The 17,297-nt window shown below is 34.4% G+C and overlaps 2 protein-coding genes across 2 annotated transcripts; both read right to left on the bottom strand.

Annotated features, from left to right (window-relative positions):
• Positions 1-1,563: 1,563 nt before the first annotated feature.
• LOC133863506 (heat shock factor protein HSF24) lies at positions 1,564-4,188 on the bottom strand. The gene is made up of 2 exons (XM_062299467.1): positions 3,238-4,188; positions 1,564-2,575 (listed from the first exon to the last, which is right to left on the bottom strand). Exons 1-2 carry the CDS (start codon positions 3,439-3,441, stop codon positions 1,955-1,957), a joined length of 825 nt encoding a protein of 274 aa, XP_062155451.1. The 5' UTR covers positions 3,442-4,188; the 3' UTR covers positions 1,564-1,954.
• An 11,091-nt stretch (positions 4,189-15,279) lies between these two features.
• LOC133864289 (uncharacterized) lies at positions 15,280-16,588 on the bottom strand. The gene is made up of 2 exons (XM_062300571.1): positions 15,900-16,588; positions 15,280-15,545 (listed from the first exon to the last, which is right to left on the bottom strand). Exons 1-2 carry the CDS (start codon positions 16,363-16,365, stop codon positions 15,463-15,465), a joined length of 549 nt encoding a protein of 182 aa, XP_062156555.1. The 5' UTR covers positions 16,366-16,588; the 3' UTR covers positions 15,280-15,462.
• Positions 16,589-17,297: the final 709 nt, after the last annotated feature.

The following is a 17,297-nucleotide window of genomic DNA, read 5'->3' as shown; positions in this document are numbered from 1 at the left end:
GATGTGTGTGTGGCTTTATATATATATATAACCCAACAAAAAGCCGCAAGGCGCATCAGAAATGGCACAGTCAAGAGACACGAGAAAGGTCATAAACCTCGAAAGGTCCAATAACTCATTTTGTAACCCAACAAAGAAATAACTGCATGCAACAATATACCCGAAGGAGAATCACCGTGGCAGAGGAAACATTGATAAAGGTCAAATCGAAGCCAATAGGGAGAAACACCAATATAGAGTTTAAAGAACACCGCAAAACAATATGCAACCAGTTCGAGATCGAGAACACCATAAATGGTGGTGAGGGCATCAAAAGCCCTAAATAAATTAGGAAAAACAAGTAAAATCACATAACAAAACCCCAACAAATGGCGTGGGGGAGGAAGGCGGTGTGGGCGGCACGTGTAGCACTTCAAGGGATTTTGTATTTATGATGTGCTCTAGCATGTACAATGTCCACTATTATAGAATGTTGTGATATATACCATATAGGCCTCTCCTTCCTTTGAGATTATTATCACTCAAGATTATCCATATATCCAACTTTACTTTCTTTTGGTTTCTCTAATTAATATTATCTTCACATCTTATGGGTTCATTGATGCATAAACAATATTATTATCGTTCTCATTTCTTCACAGTTGGAGATAATTAGTTGTTCTTTCATGTACATATGCTTCTACTAAAAATGTCAATTTTTTATTTTATTTTTTTCTTTCCGTCAGAAACTAATAGCTAGAATATAAGCTAAAAACAATTGAATCATGCATGCTTTCTTTTCTTTGTTTCCTTTTTTTGGTTGATCAATGTTCACCCTTAATATAAAATTCTCATGCTTTTACTTTACTGTAAATAGGATGGCATCGCAAATATTAATATATAAAGCATTGCAAAGCTTCCCTCCGAGCAGGAATTCACTATCCGACGATGAGTTGTGCTGCTTGATGCGCGTGAAGGACCAATTATATCCATACATAAAACAATTCATTTTTATCTCACTTGAAACCCAAAGGATTTTTGCCCTTTAGATTGAGGGTATTTTATGGGATACCTTTTTTGTGGCCAGCTCGTGACAACAAAGCCAAAATGGAATACATGAATTGTTGGGAAATTTGTTAGGTAGGTGTTTGGTGGATGGTTCGACCACCTAGAAGGGTGACATGAGGATTTAAGGACAATTCAGCCATATCATCTAAATATGGCTTGAGATGGTGGTTTGACCACCACCTTCAAATCGGCCTCAGGTAATTGGCCACCAAAACATCTGCACCAAAAAAATTACCTGAAGAACCCACAAAACAAGTATTGCATGCGATTTCAATCACTTTTTCACCCCATGCATCTAACATGATGAAACTAGAGTGTTGCGGATTCGATCTATTGTTGCAACCCATCAATACGATCGGCATGTTAATCCTAGGCCCGGCTAAGTAGTGGGCTTAAAGGCGAGTGACTAAAAGAAATTTATTTTTATATTTATATAATGTCAAAATATATATATATATTTTTTTAAAAAAAAAAAAATAGCAAACACACTTAATAAACCAAAATCAGACATAATCATACAAGAAAACGTTCTATTATTACAATTTTAGCTTGTGAAGCTACAGTTACAAATTACAACACGATAACGATTATAATAACATGCAGTTATTAATTAACCTGAAGGTGCGAATTGTAGACATTGAATGCATCGTACCTTTCAACAGTGACGGATGGTGGAGACCCATTTGCCTTTGACCTCCACCTTCCACGACAACTACTCTATGACACCTACGTTATACAATTTAAAACCACCCATGGTCATCCTTATTATACTTTGCACATAAGACGGAAAATAATATACCTTACGGTTGCTGTATTTAAAAGAGGGAGTGCACCGGGCCTTATCCTGTGCACCTCATTTGTCTTCCTTTTTTTTTTTTTTTTTGCTAACGTGGCACGCGCTGGTTCGTCAATTACAAACCTTCATTTCCTTACCCTGGGCCCCACCGAACCCAATTTTCTCCTCACGCGCCCTCTTCCTATTCCCTTTCAACCAAACACCGAAGAGTTTCAAACTCTCCCCGTTTTCTTCAACTCCTTTGTTTTCGTCGTCATCATCGTCGCCGTGGGATCGAACCCCACTGGCCCCACAGCTTCCTTGCCGCATCATGCGATTGATCTGATCGGGCCCCACCTTCAGATACCCAGTGAGAAACGCGATCAGCTCGTCGCACTGCTGCTTCGTCTGCACCAGCTCCGAGCTCAGCATCTCGTTGTCCCTCCTCAGTTTCTCGTTCTCGTCCGATAAATCGGCGGCCAGTGCCGTGGCCGTGGCCGCCGTCGTCGTCTCCACCGACCCCGGGTTCTTCGAATCCGGGGACGAGGTGGAGGTGGAGGTGGAACCCATGTCCTCGCCGGAGTTAGACGCCGACGAGGGACCGCCTCCGGCAGATTTTACGCCGGGAGAAACTTGTGACGGCGCCGACGTGACAGTTTTCCGGCGACGTATCTGGGAGAGTAGCTCCTTCTGCTCTCGCCTGAAGTTCTCGTTTGCGAACTCCCATTTGTCCGGCACGATCTTCCGAAAGCCCTAGAAAAAATGAAAAAAAATAATAGTAATTAAATGAAAAAATTTTAAGAATTTGTTTGTAAATTTCCTGTAGCCGTCAGATTGGAAAACAGATCGATGGTTAAGGAATATACACGTGTCGCATGCAAATCGCGTTGCCCAAAAATCTGCAGAAAGATATAAAGTCGTTCCAGAAATTTCCAAGTTATAGAGTGGGGCCTGTACTCCGATCGTACAGTAGCAGAAGTGCAGAACCAATTAATATATAACTTGGAAAGACTTCTATAGCCCTTAACTACCCCCATATATGTGGGCTGTAGAAGGGTAACACCGTACTTATGATTGATATAGAAAAAATACAAAGAAGTTTCAAGTTTCTCTCTAGAATTAATAAAATATTGACTTTTAGCAACGACGTTCTACCATTTGCTAATATTCTATTTCTATATCATCGTGTCACAGGAAAACTATGGAAACTAGAACAAATGAAAGAAATATTCAACTAGATACGTCCGCTCCTACCAGTTGATCTCCAATTCAAATTCAAACCAGTCATTAATGTTTATGAGCGATGATGTTTATGCATATGATCAAATTAATCTTAGACAAACAAGAAACATGCAAAAACAAAACAACATGGGATGGATGAAGATCATGCATGAAAGGAAATAATGTGAACTTACATATGTGTTAAGCTGCCGAACGAAGCTTGAGAAATTGTTGTGCTTGAAATACTTAGGCAGCAAATCCCTGGCAAAATCGGCAGTCTTCCACACCACAAAAGTGGAGCCACTTTCACTCCACGATATCACGTCGTCCGTGATCGGATCATCCACCAACTGGTACGTCTTTGTCAAAAACGGCGCCGGAACAGACCTTTGCGCCATTTCTTCTTCCCGATTTACCCCTCACCAACCACCCAAACGACCTCCCTCCTCCCCTTAATTATTCACAAAGAAAGAAAGAAAAAAAAGGCAAATCAAAATGAAAACTAAAAACGATGTATGGTCGTTTTGTTTCCCACTTTTGGGATTGGAAATGATTTCAGCAACTAAAAAGCAAGAGAGCGGTCAAGAACTCCCAGCCCCAGCAGTAGAACCCAGAAAGAAAGAAGCGAGAGTGAACACAAGGCTTGCGTGTGTTATCAGCTTCCATTGGTCAGCACGAAAACCAGGTCTCGTGGTTGAGTTGGAAGCAATACCATAACTTCCCGTGGAAACTCTGGATTATTGTTCTTCTCGTTAGTTCAGGGAAAGCTACACTTATATAAAGGAAACGAAGGTCCCAGAAAATTATGTGGGTTCTAGAAATTTTGAGAGGCACCAATAAATGAAAAGATGGAGGAACCCACAAAGCCCATTCTAGTTTAGTCGTCTTTCCAACGTAAGAGAGAGAGAGAGAGAGAGAGAGAGAGAGAGAGTGAAAAACGAAGAGACAAATTACCCACACACTTTTCTTGGTCTTTTTCTCGAGGGAAGCTTCTGAGACGTTTCAAGAGGAAGCTAGTGTGGTGATCTGGGATCGGTGCTATTTAGACGCGTGGATTTCACCCCTCTTACTTTTTCTAAGAAGAAAGAAGAAGAAGAAGAAGAGTCGGTTTGGCGAAGAGGGTAAGGAGGCCTCTTCCTTTCCCACCTAACACCTTCCAATTTTCAATTGCTTCTTTTCATCGTTACTTGCGAATGTGGAATGTGGAATGTGAAATGGATATATATATATATACAATTACATCGAAAAAATCAATCGATATATACGAGTCAAACTAGCATATTCATTTTCTCCCATTTTTCAATTACCATAAAACATCTATATGTCCTGTTCGATCGTGTACAAATGCGTGTCCCATCGAACAAGTGAGCGTTTATGTTTAAATTAATAATAATTCGGACAACAAAATTATTGTAAATTTCTAGCCATCCAGTGTCTTGATCGAAGATGAAGTTTCTAAAAACAATCTCTAATCGATCATCTCCTCCTATCCATTTTATTTATTTATTTATTTCATAAAACAAAAACGCATGATCGTGCTTCTAATCTAAGTATATAATCTATTTTTTCCCTTGTTGATTTCTTTTTTAAAAATATCTTTTTATCCTCTGCGTATGATTAGTTTGTTTTAATTACCTTAATTATCATTGAAGATCGATCTCAAATATTGTCTGTAAAATCCATTGTGAAGAGGTATTAGTCGTTATTTAAAAGAAAATGCATCATTAATTGATTTAATTATTTAGAGAAAAGAGAGAGTACTTGTAGATTAGCATGGCATATGCAAATTAGTGGGGTTTATGAAGTTGTTGGCGGAACCTATAGTCAATTAAGCATGATTAGTTGACAGCGTACGTACAACCTGCTTCTCAAAGTTTGGAGAATGTAAAATTAACATTGAAGTAATGCACTTTTAGATTGGTGAGGGAGATTGAAATTTAACACCACTCTATCCCACTATACCACACATCATCCCCTTCTTACTGAGGAGGTTAATTTAATGGTCAACCTTGACCCTAATATTAACGATTATTTCTATATTATGTGTACATTTTATATATATATATATATAAGAGATGTACAATATTTTCATAATAGATCTTAACGAAATTAAGAATTTTAAAAGTTATTGAAATTAGCATTGAGGAAATTGTGAGAGCTAGAAATACTAGTAAATGTATGGTTGACAAAAGATGTCCTCTTCATCTATTTTTTGACCATTTGAGTAACATAAGAAAAATAACATCATCTATACATACGAATAAGATTTTTTTATGTGTTCATGATTATACATAAATTGAAATGTTAAGATTATTTGAAATTGAAAAAAGAAAAGCACTTGTATTTAAGCTTTATCTATACATGTAATGTTGTTTTATACCATATTTTTATTTCAAAATTATTTTACAATTTAAATGTGACGGTCCTAATCAACTTTTGAATTTTTTTTTCTTTTCTTTTTAACAAAAAATTGATCAAAGAATTTGTTGAAACTGTCAGTTAGCGTTACTCTATCTGTACTACTACCCATTCTTCTAAGTTGGCTAACTTAGAGCATTTGCATTGAGTTAGTTAAAAATAAATAACAATCGAATTAATGTAAAGTACATTTGAAAAGCTTTTAACTAAAATATAAAAAGTAGCCCGTTAGTTAAAATTTAGATAGAAATTTAAAGAAGCCAAATGCTCTTAGCTACTTTAGTAGGTTATTAAGATCTAGATGCTTTTATAATTAGGCTTTAAATCTAGGTTCAACCTATTTAAGAGAATTTGGGAGATAAATGCTACATTTTTTAAAATTTTCTTCCAAAATTTTGTTATCAAATTATGTGTTACAATTTTATGAAATTGTGACATATTTTTCAAAATAATAAATCATGTAAGATTGTGAATTTGTAACGCATCATTTGATAACTAAATTTTAGAGAAAAAATTTTAGATGTGTAGCATTGCTCCAGTTGGGATGGGTCAAGTTAATCCTCATTGTGTATATTGTGGTTCAATAAGGGAAAATAAATTCTTTATGTTTTCCTCTATTTTTTTTTTGCTTTTCTTTTCTAATTGAATATAAGAAAATGACTACAAGAGAGGATGATTTCAATCCTGATCAGGAAGAAAGAGAGAGTGAAGGATCCTAATACATAAAGAGGGGTAGCTCCCCAACAACAGATTCAAAACAAAATAAAACAATACATAAATACATACAACGAGTTTGAAATAGGTCAAACAAGTGACCCGATCCATTTAATGAGTCGCAAAAGGCGGTTACATAAGTAAAAGAAGCACAGATTAAGGTGAACCTATTTTAACTCTAACAAAAAAATAACAATAGCCACCGAAAGAAAGCTGCAACGACAAATGCATTGTATAATTATAAGTTCGAATCAAACACTAAAGAAGATAGAATGACCAACACAAATATCGAATCAAAAGTCTTCGCAACTTGTAGTTAAACATTTCCCTTCATGATGGCACAATTTGCGTATTTGATAGGTTTGAATGATTTCACCATTTTCTTAGTGGGTTAGAAAAATGTTCACCCCCATACAATATTCAGGGAACACAATTTTGGTTGTTCCAAGCATGGGGTTGCTGTTACTTGTTAATTACATAAAAGCTTGTTCTGTATCATTTATTTTGGACTCCATTTAATCTTCCAATATCAATAAGAAAATGAGGAAAAAAGAAAGAAAGTACAAATTGCATCCAAAATTTTAACAATCCCGAAGTATGATTGACTTTCGCCAACATCTATTACAAAAATATTATTCAGTATTCACCAAGAAAATGTATATATATAGGAATATTGGATCCATGGAATATCCTATCATTCAACCTATAGACAAAATAAATAAAAAAAATAAAATAAAAAGGAGAGAGAGAAACCTTTCCTAAGGGAAATTTTTCGTAAAAAGTCAGGTATGTGTTTTATTTTTATTAACGAGTTAAATTAGTAAGAGAATTTTTTTTTTTTTTTTTATATAATTTATAGAGTAATGTTATTTAGTAGATTGTTATATGATTGTCATATAACTTGATGATGTGTCACTGAAAATTAGTCATAGATTAACACTTACGAAAAAAAAAATAAGGTAAAATAAAAGTTTATTTCTACTGTTACGTTATTCTAAAATACAACAGTCTTATGACAATCTACTAAATAACATTACTCTATTTATATTTTGTTAACCCGTATGGGCCGGTTGGTCTAGTTGGAAGGATGATAGGATGAGGCATAGACCCACACATGTTATGGCATGTTTGGGTAACTTTTTTTTTTTTTGAAAAGCACGTGTTGGGTTGATTTTTGAAATCCAAATTCTACTTAAGTTTTACTCAATTTTATCTTAAGTTCTATAAATCATCCAAACATAATTTTAAAAAAACAAATTTTCTCGACATTCACAATTTTGAATATAGTAAAAAAATAGTAAAATACAATATAAAAAAAATCACACATCCAAACGAGCCCTTAAGATCTCACTAACTTTCAAATACTCGAGATGTAAACACATCATTGACAGGGAGAGATGGGCGCCCCCAAAAAAATTGAAAAACTTGTTTGTCCTTCGTTAAAAATTTAAAAACATCTTATTTGGCCCTAAAATTTTAAGAAAACTCCCATGGATCCCTTATAAAAATCCAAAAAAAAAAAAAAGAGAAAAAAACCTCACCTTTCACCATAAACTTAAGAAAAATATATATAGGTTTTTTCAAGTCAATCTAAAAGTTACTTTTTTTAAAAAAATAAAAATAAAAATTGAAACCTTAAAAAGTTGATATAAACCATAATGAGATACCTTCAATAAGGGTGGCCTGCAAATCCCTTATTTTACAGCATTCAATTATAAGTAGACAAGTCATCAAAAACCAAAAAATACAATAAAAATACAACAAACATGAAAACACCCCATCTTTTCCCAACTCTTATGTGTTCTTCTCTTAATCTCCCATAGAGATCAAGCTACTAATACTACCAAAGTTAAAAATATTGGTTTTTTGAGGTAGTGTTAGGTGATTCGTGAACCAACCCACAAACCAGTGAGACCATCCCACCTCTTTGAGCTAACGCCGCCGCCGGAATACACGAAGTCACCATCGGTTTCGAAGACATAGGAGGCTGATCTAGAGGTTGGGGTGGGGGAATGGAGACCCGATCAACCATGGGTCATCGCCGGAGGGGAGGAAAACACAAAGAGAAGGCCAGTGAACCAAGAGAGAGACTGACCAACCGAGAAAACAGAGGACCCGATCCTCTATGGGTCATCTTCGATGGAACAAGAGGCGACCTCTGGTGGATCTCAGGCCTGATTTCCAACCGATCGTTGGTGGGTCGACGCCTGCAAAGCTGAGGGCTCAATTTCCGGTGGGTTTCCGGCAATTCATCCCGTAACCAATCTCACTATTTTTTCAGATGGATTTTATGAAGTCCTATGATTTAGTTTGATTTATGGCTGATTTAATGTCTTGATTATCGATTGTGTGGTTTTGAATTTGGTGCCCCTATGTTGGCCGAGTTTCTATGTGTGGGTGTGTGGGTGTTTCAGTGACCTTGGGTTTGGTTGGTCCAGTCGGATTTGACGAGCGGCCGGACTGTGGTAGTAAGAGGATGGAGATGGTGAACTGGTGGTAGTGGGATTGGCTGTTTTCATTCATATTCTATTGGATGTGTGTAATTGACGTGTCAAAGTTTTATTATAGGTTGTAAATAGGGTGTTTTACGAATGGTCCTTATAAAAGGGGCTCTCAACCAAAATATGTCTTTTTTTAAGACGCGTTTGATTTTTCTTCATCCCCGGCCAACCATTTGAAAAACTTGTTTGTCTTTCTTGAAAAATATAAATATATCTTATTAGGCCTCTCAAAAATTTAAGAAAACTCCAATGGATTCCTCATGAAAATCTAAATATCCCATTTAATCTTCTTAAAAATATTTTTAAAAAAACCCTCAACCTTGATACAAGAACTTGAGAAAAATATGCTGGCTTTTTTTATTCAATCTAAAAGTTTTCTCTTAAAAAATATCAAAAAATATTTGAGTTTTTCTAAAATCCAAAAATTAAAGTCTTAAAAAGTTTATATAAATTAAAGGGAAAACTTCACTCATCCCATAAATTACCCCAACTTTTTTAATATCTTCCTAAACTTTAAGAAAAAATTGAAATGTGAAGTTTTGATTTAACAACTCCTTTCAATAGTTATTAGTTAAGATTTTTGGTTAAATCCTAATGGACAAAACAAAAACAATTGAAATTTTCCTTAAAAATAAAAAATAAAAAACTAAAAAACTAAAAACAAAAACAATGACCCACGCCCATGCCGTGAATCTGGTGACCCATGACCTTGCCGTGGGTCATTTTCTTTTCTCTTTTTGTGATATTTTTAAACTAAGGACATAGTTTTATTTTTAGACATTTTATGGGTTATATAGAACAAACATTTTTCTTGCTAGCCATTTTAAGTTTAACGAAAAATCACGATAGGAGAGTGAAATTGGCCAATAAATCAAACTCTTAATCACCTTATAAATTTTTATTTTTTATTTTTTAATAAGAAATCATATTTATAAATAATATCAGAGATCTTAAGGTCAAAATCAGGTCGTAAAGACTTCTAAAAAATTGGAAAAAAAAAAAAAAAAAAAAAAAAAAACATGATATTTCAGGGGCAATAAAGTCTCTCCCGAAAATCAAAAGATGTATTTTTCTTCGTCACTCCTTCAACTCCTTTCTCTCATGCTTTCTCTCTTATTCAAAATTTTCAAATTGCCTTCCAAATCTCTTCCCTTCATTGAGACACATGCATGTTCGTGAAGTCTTGAAAGAGGACACGTGTTTATATTTTATCCGACCGTATACGGAGTCGTAACTCGTAAATTAGACCTGGCCCACCTGGCCCACCTGGCCTATTTGTTTCTCGGCGTTCTCGCCACCGCAACGTGAGCTTGGGGTCTTAAAAATCCTCCCAACGTACAGTAACACCATCGGTATTTTTTTTTATTTTATTTTCCCATATAAGCACATAAAGAAGAATTAAAACAGAGAACAATAAATTAAGGTCGGACAATTCAACAAGAAGCACTAAAATAATAATAAAAAATAAAAAATAAATTAGGAAAGACATAAATAGAAAAAAAAACAACAAAATCTCAAAGTGATAGATAGCATTATTCAAAGGAATACCCTTCAACCCTATCAAACACATAAATAGAAAAAAAAAAAAACAACAAACACGCGTAAATAAGAAAAGACAGAAATTTAGAAACAACAAAACCCTCCCATCACCATCGTTAATTTGCCTATGATCTCAAGCAACACGGTTACACAGCTTTCGTTTTCTTGGACCTAAAAATATCTTTTATTGGTGGCGTGAAGTGAACGAAAGTCTCCGAATACGTGTATCGTGCCGGCACAAATCTTGGAATTTAATCACCCAACATATTGACTTTCGATCTTTCTCTGCATAAATTCTTCTTTTTTTTTGTCAAATTCTGACTGCGACGGGAATGCCCTTCATGCGTTAGCTGTTTCGCTGCGTGATTTCAGCAAACACAAATTTTCAAATAAAATTGCAAAAATTAATATATTTAAAATTACTTTCTTTTTTTTTTTTTAAATAAAATAAAATAAAATAAAATTGTAGGATTTGAAAACTTGAAAAAAATTACGTTTTTACATAACAAACAAGAGGTATGTTTTTTTAAAAAGTAATTTTTTTTATAAACACTTGACCACATTTTTTTAAGAGATCATTCAATGGAAGAAAAGCAGCCTGTGTTGACCTTTCCAATAAATTGAAAATTAAACTGTTATTATTAATTATATAATTACGGTAAATGCCAAATTATATATTCAATCCAAATGCGTTGGAAGGGCACGCTACGTACGGTCATCGGTCGACTGCGTAAAACGCATGGAACTTGCATGTGAAACACGGACTATAAGATTTCTATGATTTTGTTGGACTATTTTAAAGCTTGAATAATATGATTTTGTTGATCCAATTATGTTATATTAACGCATTTATTCTTGTTTTTATTATTTGTATGGCATTTAATAACCTTCTTTTTTAAGTTAATCACTCCAACAAAGCGACTCTCATATATATATATATAGGTGAAACACGTATGTATATACAGTTTAATGAAAGTATCTGAAGAAGAACGTGGCCCAAATTAGTGGAAGTCATGTTCGGCTTCTCGATGCTCCCCCATATGGTTTCGAATTCTGTACGTTCTTAATGTTTTTTAGATGTGTTTTTTATTTTTTATTTAAAAAAATCTTTTTACGTATGTGACATAAATATAAAAGTAATTTTAAATTTTTTTGTAAGTATTTTATGTTTGAATATGGATAACAGTAATTTTATTGTCTGAATTCCTCAATAGATCTCGGGTAGGTGATAAGCCTAAGAATTAGAATTATATTTTTTCATGCAAAAGATGAAGAATTGTATACAGAAGAGACCAATTAAGTCCCTTTCAAAAAAAAAAAGAAAAAAAAAAAGAAGAGACCAAGTCTTCCACATTACGACGGCTGCATATAATATAATCCTTTACGTTTCTTAAAATATCCCAACAACATTGTTTTTCTTGGAAAAACACTCCTAGGGAATGTTGCAAAGGATAAAGTCCATAGAAGAGACCGTCAAATCTCTCACTTATCCATCAAAGAAATCAAGTCTATAAAGGAAGCCAAGGGTTCCAATATCTGACAAGAGCGGGGATCGGAGGATTGATCAAGCAAAAGTTTAATATTAAGGAAGGAGTTAAATTTAATTATTTAATTAATATTATAATATTTTCCAACACGTGTTCCATCAGATAATATACGAAGTATTATGTTAAATCATCATTTATCTAAAAAGTTCAAACCGATAAAAAAAAATACAAATTTTATCCATTAATTTATATGACAAAAGTTAGCCATACATGTAATATAAGCTCATATATGGCATGTTCCAAGTATTAGAATATTGCGAAGAAAATTGCGCCGACCAAAGTTTAAATAAAATTACGAGTTACCATAGTTTTTGTACAGAGTATTAATATTACTGAGTAAATTGTTATATAATTATCATTATAATAAGAAAAATGTAATAATAAAAATCATGCAAAGGCTTTATAAAAAGGAAAATTAATAATTTTTTCCTTCTTCCTTTTATTTTCCTTTTTCAAAACAAAAGCATTAGCAAAAGGTGCTGGCTACTTTATGGATGCCCATCGTTGCCAAAGTTGCCTTTAGAATCCTCTACCACATTCTAGAAACGAATAAGGCTCCATTAACAGAGTGTTACGACGTTGCATATATGTCTTTGTTTGAGATCGGAAGAAGCGTCCAAATAAAAGATTTAGGAAATTAAAAGATGTAGATAGTTCCATCAGCCTGCTGTGAAGCATATATATATATATATATATATATATAATAACAATAATTCACCTACTGACTATGACTGCTGTTACATCACCAATAAAAATTATAACAAAAGTTAAGAAATGAACATAAATAAATATATTAAAAAAAATTAATTAAAAAGAAGGTGAAATCACTTCAAAAATACGAAATGAAAAGCAGTATTAAAAGTGTCACTTGACGTGCTAATACCACAAACTGTGGTTGTAAAATGTAGTCACAAAAGCTTTCTAGGCCCAACAAAATGCAGTCGATTGATTTGAAACACAACATACTATATGGTTGTAAAACGTGGGGCCGAATCATAGGCCCCAGCTATTGGGCTGAATGATTACAGGCAATTGTCTAAACCATTGGGGGCACTAGTCACCAGAAGGGGTCCAGTTGGCCCACAAAGGGTCCAAGACAGGTCGGAAATCTTTGTTTCATGGCCCATTTATACTTGGTAGCAGCAACAGTTCGTTTGCCCTTGCGATTTCACACCTTAAAAGTGACGTGTGTTTTCAAGCCAAATCAAAGAAAGTATCTCGTTTGAAAAATGGGGACTTGAAAATGTGAAAAATCTATATTTTGAAATTGGTATTTTTCAAACCGAATGATTTTTAATATTAAATAATACCTTGGTCCTGACCATTAAAAAAATATTAATATCTCGGGTCTCGACAAAAAAGAAAAAACTATAATTTTTTTTTTTTTTTTTTTTTTGAAGGGAAAACTATAATGTTTTGGGGTCCATGTTGTTACCACTAATTATTTGCCTTTTATCTTTCGGATTTTTTTTTTAAAAAAAGAAAAAAAGAAAAAAAAAGGTCTCCTTATGAAGCTTCCAATTTCGAAGATGCACATGCAAGTAACAGTAGCAACTGTCCCTTAATTAGTGAGCATAAAGTTTCAATTGCATCACGGTAATTCATAGTGCTCCCTAGAAATGATAAGCACCAGGTTTAGTGCTGCACTCGCGCCTGTGGAAGCCACCTACTTTAATGTATGAGTTATATATACACTCCATCATCTTCTTTAATATATGAGTTGTACAGTCTATCCTCTTTTATATGAAGGTTTGACAATTTTTTATGACTCGTAAATTTAATATAAAATTAAAGAGTTAAGATTGAGGAGTCTGACCTGTTTAATTAAAATGAGTCATGTTAATCTATATACTTTTATACATATGTTTCAACATAATCCGAACCTGACACGCAATATAATAGAATACAATTTAAGATTAGAAGGTTATGGTCGAAGGTTTGATTCATTTAATTAAATAAATCAGATTATGGTTGACTTATATAGTCTCATACCTATGCCTCGACAAAACACAAACTCAATATGCGAATACGAATTGCCACCCTACTCGACCTAATGGTTTTGAACATAAGGGCCTTGTTTGGCAAAGTAATGTGCAGAACAGGATATGAGGTTGTTAATTTTTGAGTTAATAAAAAGTGACAGATGTGATATAAAATAAAAAAAAATTTGTATAAAGAGTGAAAAAAAAAAAAAAATTGTATTGTAGTGATTTTTTTATTTGAATATTAATAAAAAATTATTTGTGTGACATAAAAAGTGAAAAAAGTTTGAATATTTTGATGTTGATTGTTATTAGAAGATGTAAAAAATAAAGTGGGAAATTTTTTTTATTGTTTGCTAAACAAGGCCCTTAGCCTTGATCTCACTATTATGACAAGAGTAACAACTATTTCAGTATTAATTTCTTCCATCCCATTGTTAATTTGAATGGAACTTCCTCTGAAATTGAAACCAAAAAAAAAAAGCATCATGGACCTTGATTTTAATGGATCACTCATGGCACATTGTTAGAGATGGTGACTCACTGACTCATATTATAAATGAGAAAATAAAACTGGTTTAATTTAGAACAAAAAAATCAGTCGTGACGATTTTTTTAGAGACGGTGTGCCCATGAAGCCATTGCCGCTTTAACTTCTAATGTTGAGATTCTTCAGTATTTTTTTTTCGCTTTTTCACACGGAGGCATGTTACATGCACATCACTTGTACATCTTTTACACATCATTTTTTTAAATTAACTATTGAATCTATAGGACCCATGAGTGAATCTTTGTAGGTTCTACAAATTCAATGGTTGAATTAGAAAAATGATGTACAAAAAATGTATAAATGATGTGCAAAAATCATTTCTTTTTCACACGTAGGTAAATATGACAATCTTTCAACCTGAATGGACGGCTTGGGCCTCCTGAATGACCATTGACGAGTCGAAGTTGAAAGTATTTTGCTATACGTGGAAAACACGTTTATAAGATGATTGTTAATTGTCAAATTCATCAACATAATTTTTTCTTGAAGAATAATATATATATAATTAATTTGCCAGCATCATCGAATGTAATCATAGACACTCAAATGGCTTTCCTTTTCACCAAAGAAACTAGGTTCTCCCGAGTCCTGTACGTGAAACGGTGAAAGGAAACTAGCTAGTTGTATCGATTAAGAAAAGCGATTCTTATTCCAGACCAGAAAAACCTATGCCTACGTTATGTGAGAGAGAGAGAGAGGGAGAGAGAGGGAGAATGTTGTTGTATTTACATAACCTTAACTTTCGCAAAGCAACCAAACTACAGAACCCTATTCAATCTGCAGACACAAATATCTTTTTCTTGACCTTCCTATATTCTGATTTCTGAGTTCAGACACGAAAATCTACCTAGACCAAGTAAAAGAGAAGACAGCTAGGATACTAATTAACAACACCACCAAAAATAGAACCAATAAAGTACCAAAAGCCGGGAAAAATAAATAATAATAATAAAAGAAGAAAGAAAGAAAGAAAGAAAGAAAAAAGAAAAAGTCAATCAAGTTGGTTTTCATTTAATGGGTCTCGTTCAGATTACTTTAATCTTACTGATAATAACAAAACCAAGCAAAAGTCGGTGGGGGAATCATGTGGAAGGAGGTCGGCATTGATGTTTGGTTACTTTGCTAACTGGGGTTTGGTTCGCACTTAATCCTGGTCCCGATATTCAATTCAGCCTGAACATTGCCGCACCGTACAAGCAACGACCTGGGCCCACTGCTTCAACCTTGTCTTCACCGTCTGAGGATTATCACCTTCACCAGTTTCCAATTTTCCCAAGAAACACACACAGAAAATTTCAGTTTCATGTATATATATATATATATAGAATCTCTCTCTACAGCTATATTACGCAAACAAATAGGCTACAACTATTAACTATATTAGAACAACTAATGCATAAAGCTAAATCACTAATTACATGTCACAAAATTCTGGAGTTTTCTGATGAGAAATCAGGCGACAGAGTGGAAACAACAAATTCACTTAGACGCTCCTCGATCATATTATAATTAGTTTAAGCATTCATATCTTAAAACCAAAAGAAAAAGAAAAAGAAAAAGAAAAGAAGGAAGTTTCACATTCACACAATATATATATATATATACCTGGGGAGAATATAGTGGTGTGGGGACTGCCGAGGGGAGACGGAGCACTGTCGCACTCGGACGGCGTTGAGGAAGGCGGAGTGGTGGTGGTTGGCTTGGAAACGGTGTCGTTGTATTGCTTGTTGACGGCGTAGTACAAGCCGAGAGCAGGCAGAGTATCAGACAAGCGCTGATCCAGCTCTGGCGACAACGAGTCGTCGAAGCCGAAGCCCAGCTCGATGCAGGCCTTGAGCTCGTCGAGGTCCTCGTCCGTCACGCTCTTGCTCCTGCGGTTCTTGCTGTTGCCCTTGCGCCGAAGCCACGCCTCATCGCGGTACGCGTCCGGAGACCACGAGTGCTGCTTGTAAAGCGAAGATATCGGCCGTGGCTGCGCCTCTGACGGTTGCCATGGTTGTGATGGCGGTGGCCGGGCGCGGGGGTCAGACATGGGATCGGAGACCTCGAGCACAGCCCCTAGGGTGGGCATGTGCGGAGGTCGGAGGACCTCACGCGCTGGGTCTGAGAGCGCTATTGCTTTTGTTTGTTTCTTGGTGAAATGCTTTGGGTTATAAATGGAAGGAGATATTGGATTATTAAGGGAAGGTGGAGGGTCAATCCGGGAAGGACCTTCACCTAGCTGTGGTTGGTCCGCGTCATCATGACCTGTTCTTTGGCTTTTCCTTGAGTTTTCTTTAAGTTGTTTTCCTAGAAAGTTAATGTTTGCTTGTGGAAAAAATTTTGGGGCTATAAAAATTATTATACATTTAATTTGATACTCCCTTTCGATATCAAATACAGTTGTATATATCCCACCACTTGTATTGGGTTAGGATGGATAGATATTTTAATGACTAGTTCTCATACTAAATTCATTACATAATTATGATTAATGACTTTTTAGGCCATGGGTGACGATAATTGAATGGCCAGCTCTTGAGATTTATTTATTGTTTGAAAAAAAAAAAAAAAAATCTTATTTTTTTTTTCCTTTCATGAATGGGAGAGAGAGAAAGAGAGATCGAGGAGCTAGATAATGGATTGTTAATGCTTTTTAGGGTTTTTTTTTTATTATTATTATTACTTTTATTTTGATATGACATAGATATGAAAATAATTTTAAGTATTGTGTTTTAAGTTATTTGTTAATAATTGAAGTAACAAATAATTACTTCTAATTTTAAACAGAGTAATGAAACATAAAAATCTATATCTAAATATATTTAGATACGCTCCAATAAACCTTTCTCATGATTAGAATATATATAATCTAATTCTGTTATGGTACATCTAGGTATGAAATAAATTCGTAATTATAGAATCGATTTTACTATGAAACTATAAATTACAAGTACGTACGTAACTTGAGACCCGTAATCCTATGTATATATTCATCCAAAAAAAAAAAATCTTATGTATATA

This window comes from Alnus glutinosa, chromosome 3 (genome assembly GCF_958979055.1).
Source record: "Alnus glutinosa chromosome 3, dhAlnGlut1.1, whole genome shotgun sequence".
Classification (NCBI taxonomy): domain Eukaryota; kingdom Viridiplantae; phylum Streptophyta; class Magnoliopsida; order Fagales; family Betulaceae; genus Alnus; species Alnus glutinosa.
This window is presented reverse-complemented; position numbering and strand designations above follow the sequence as displayed.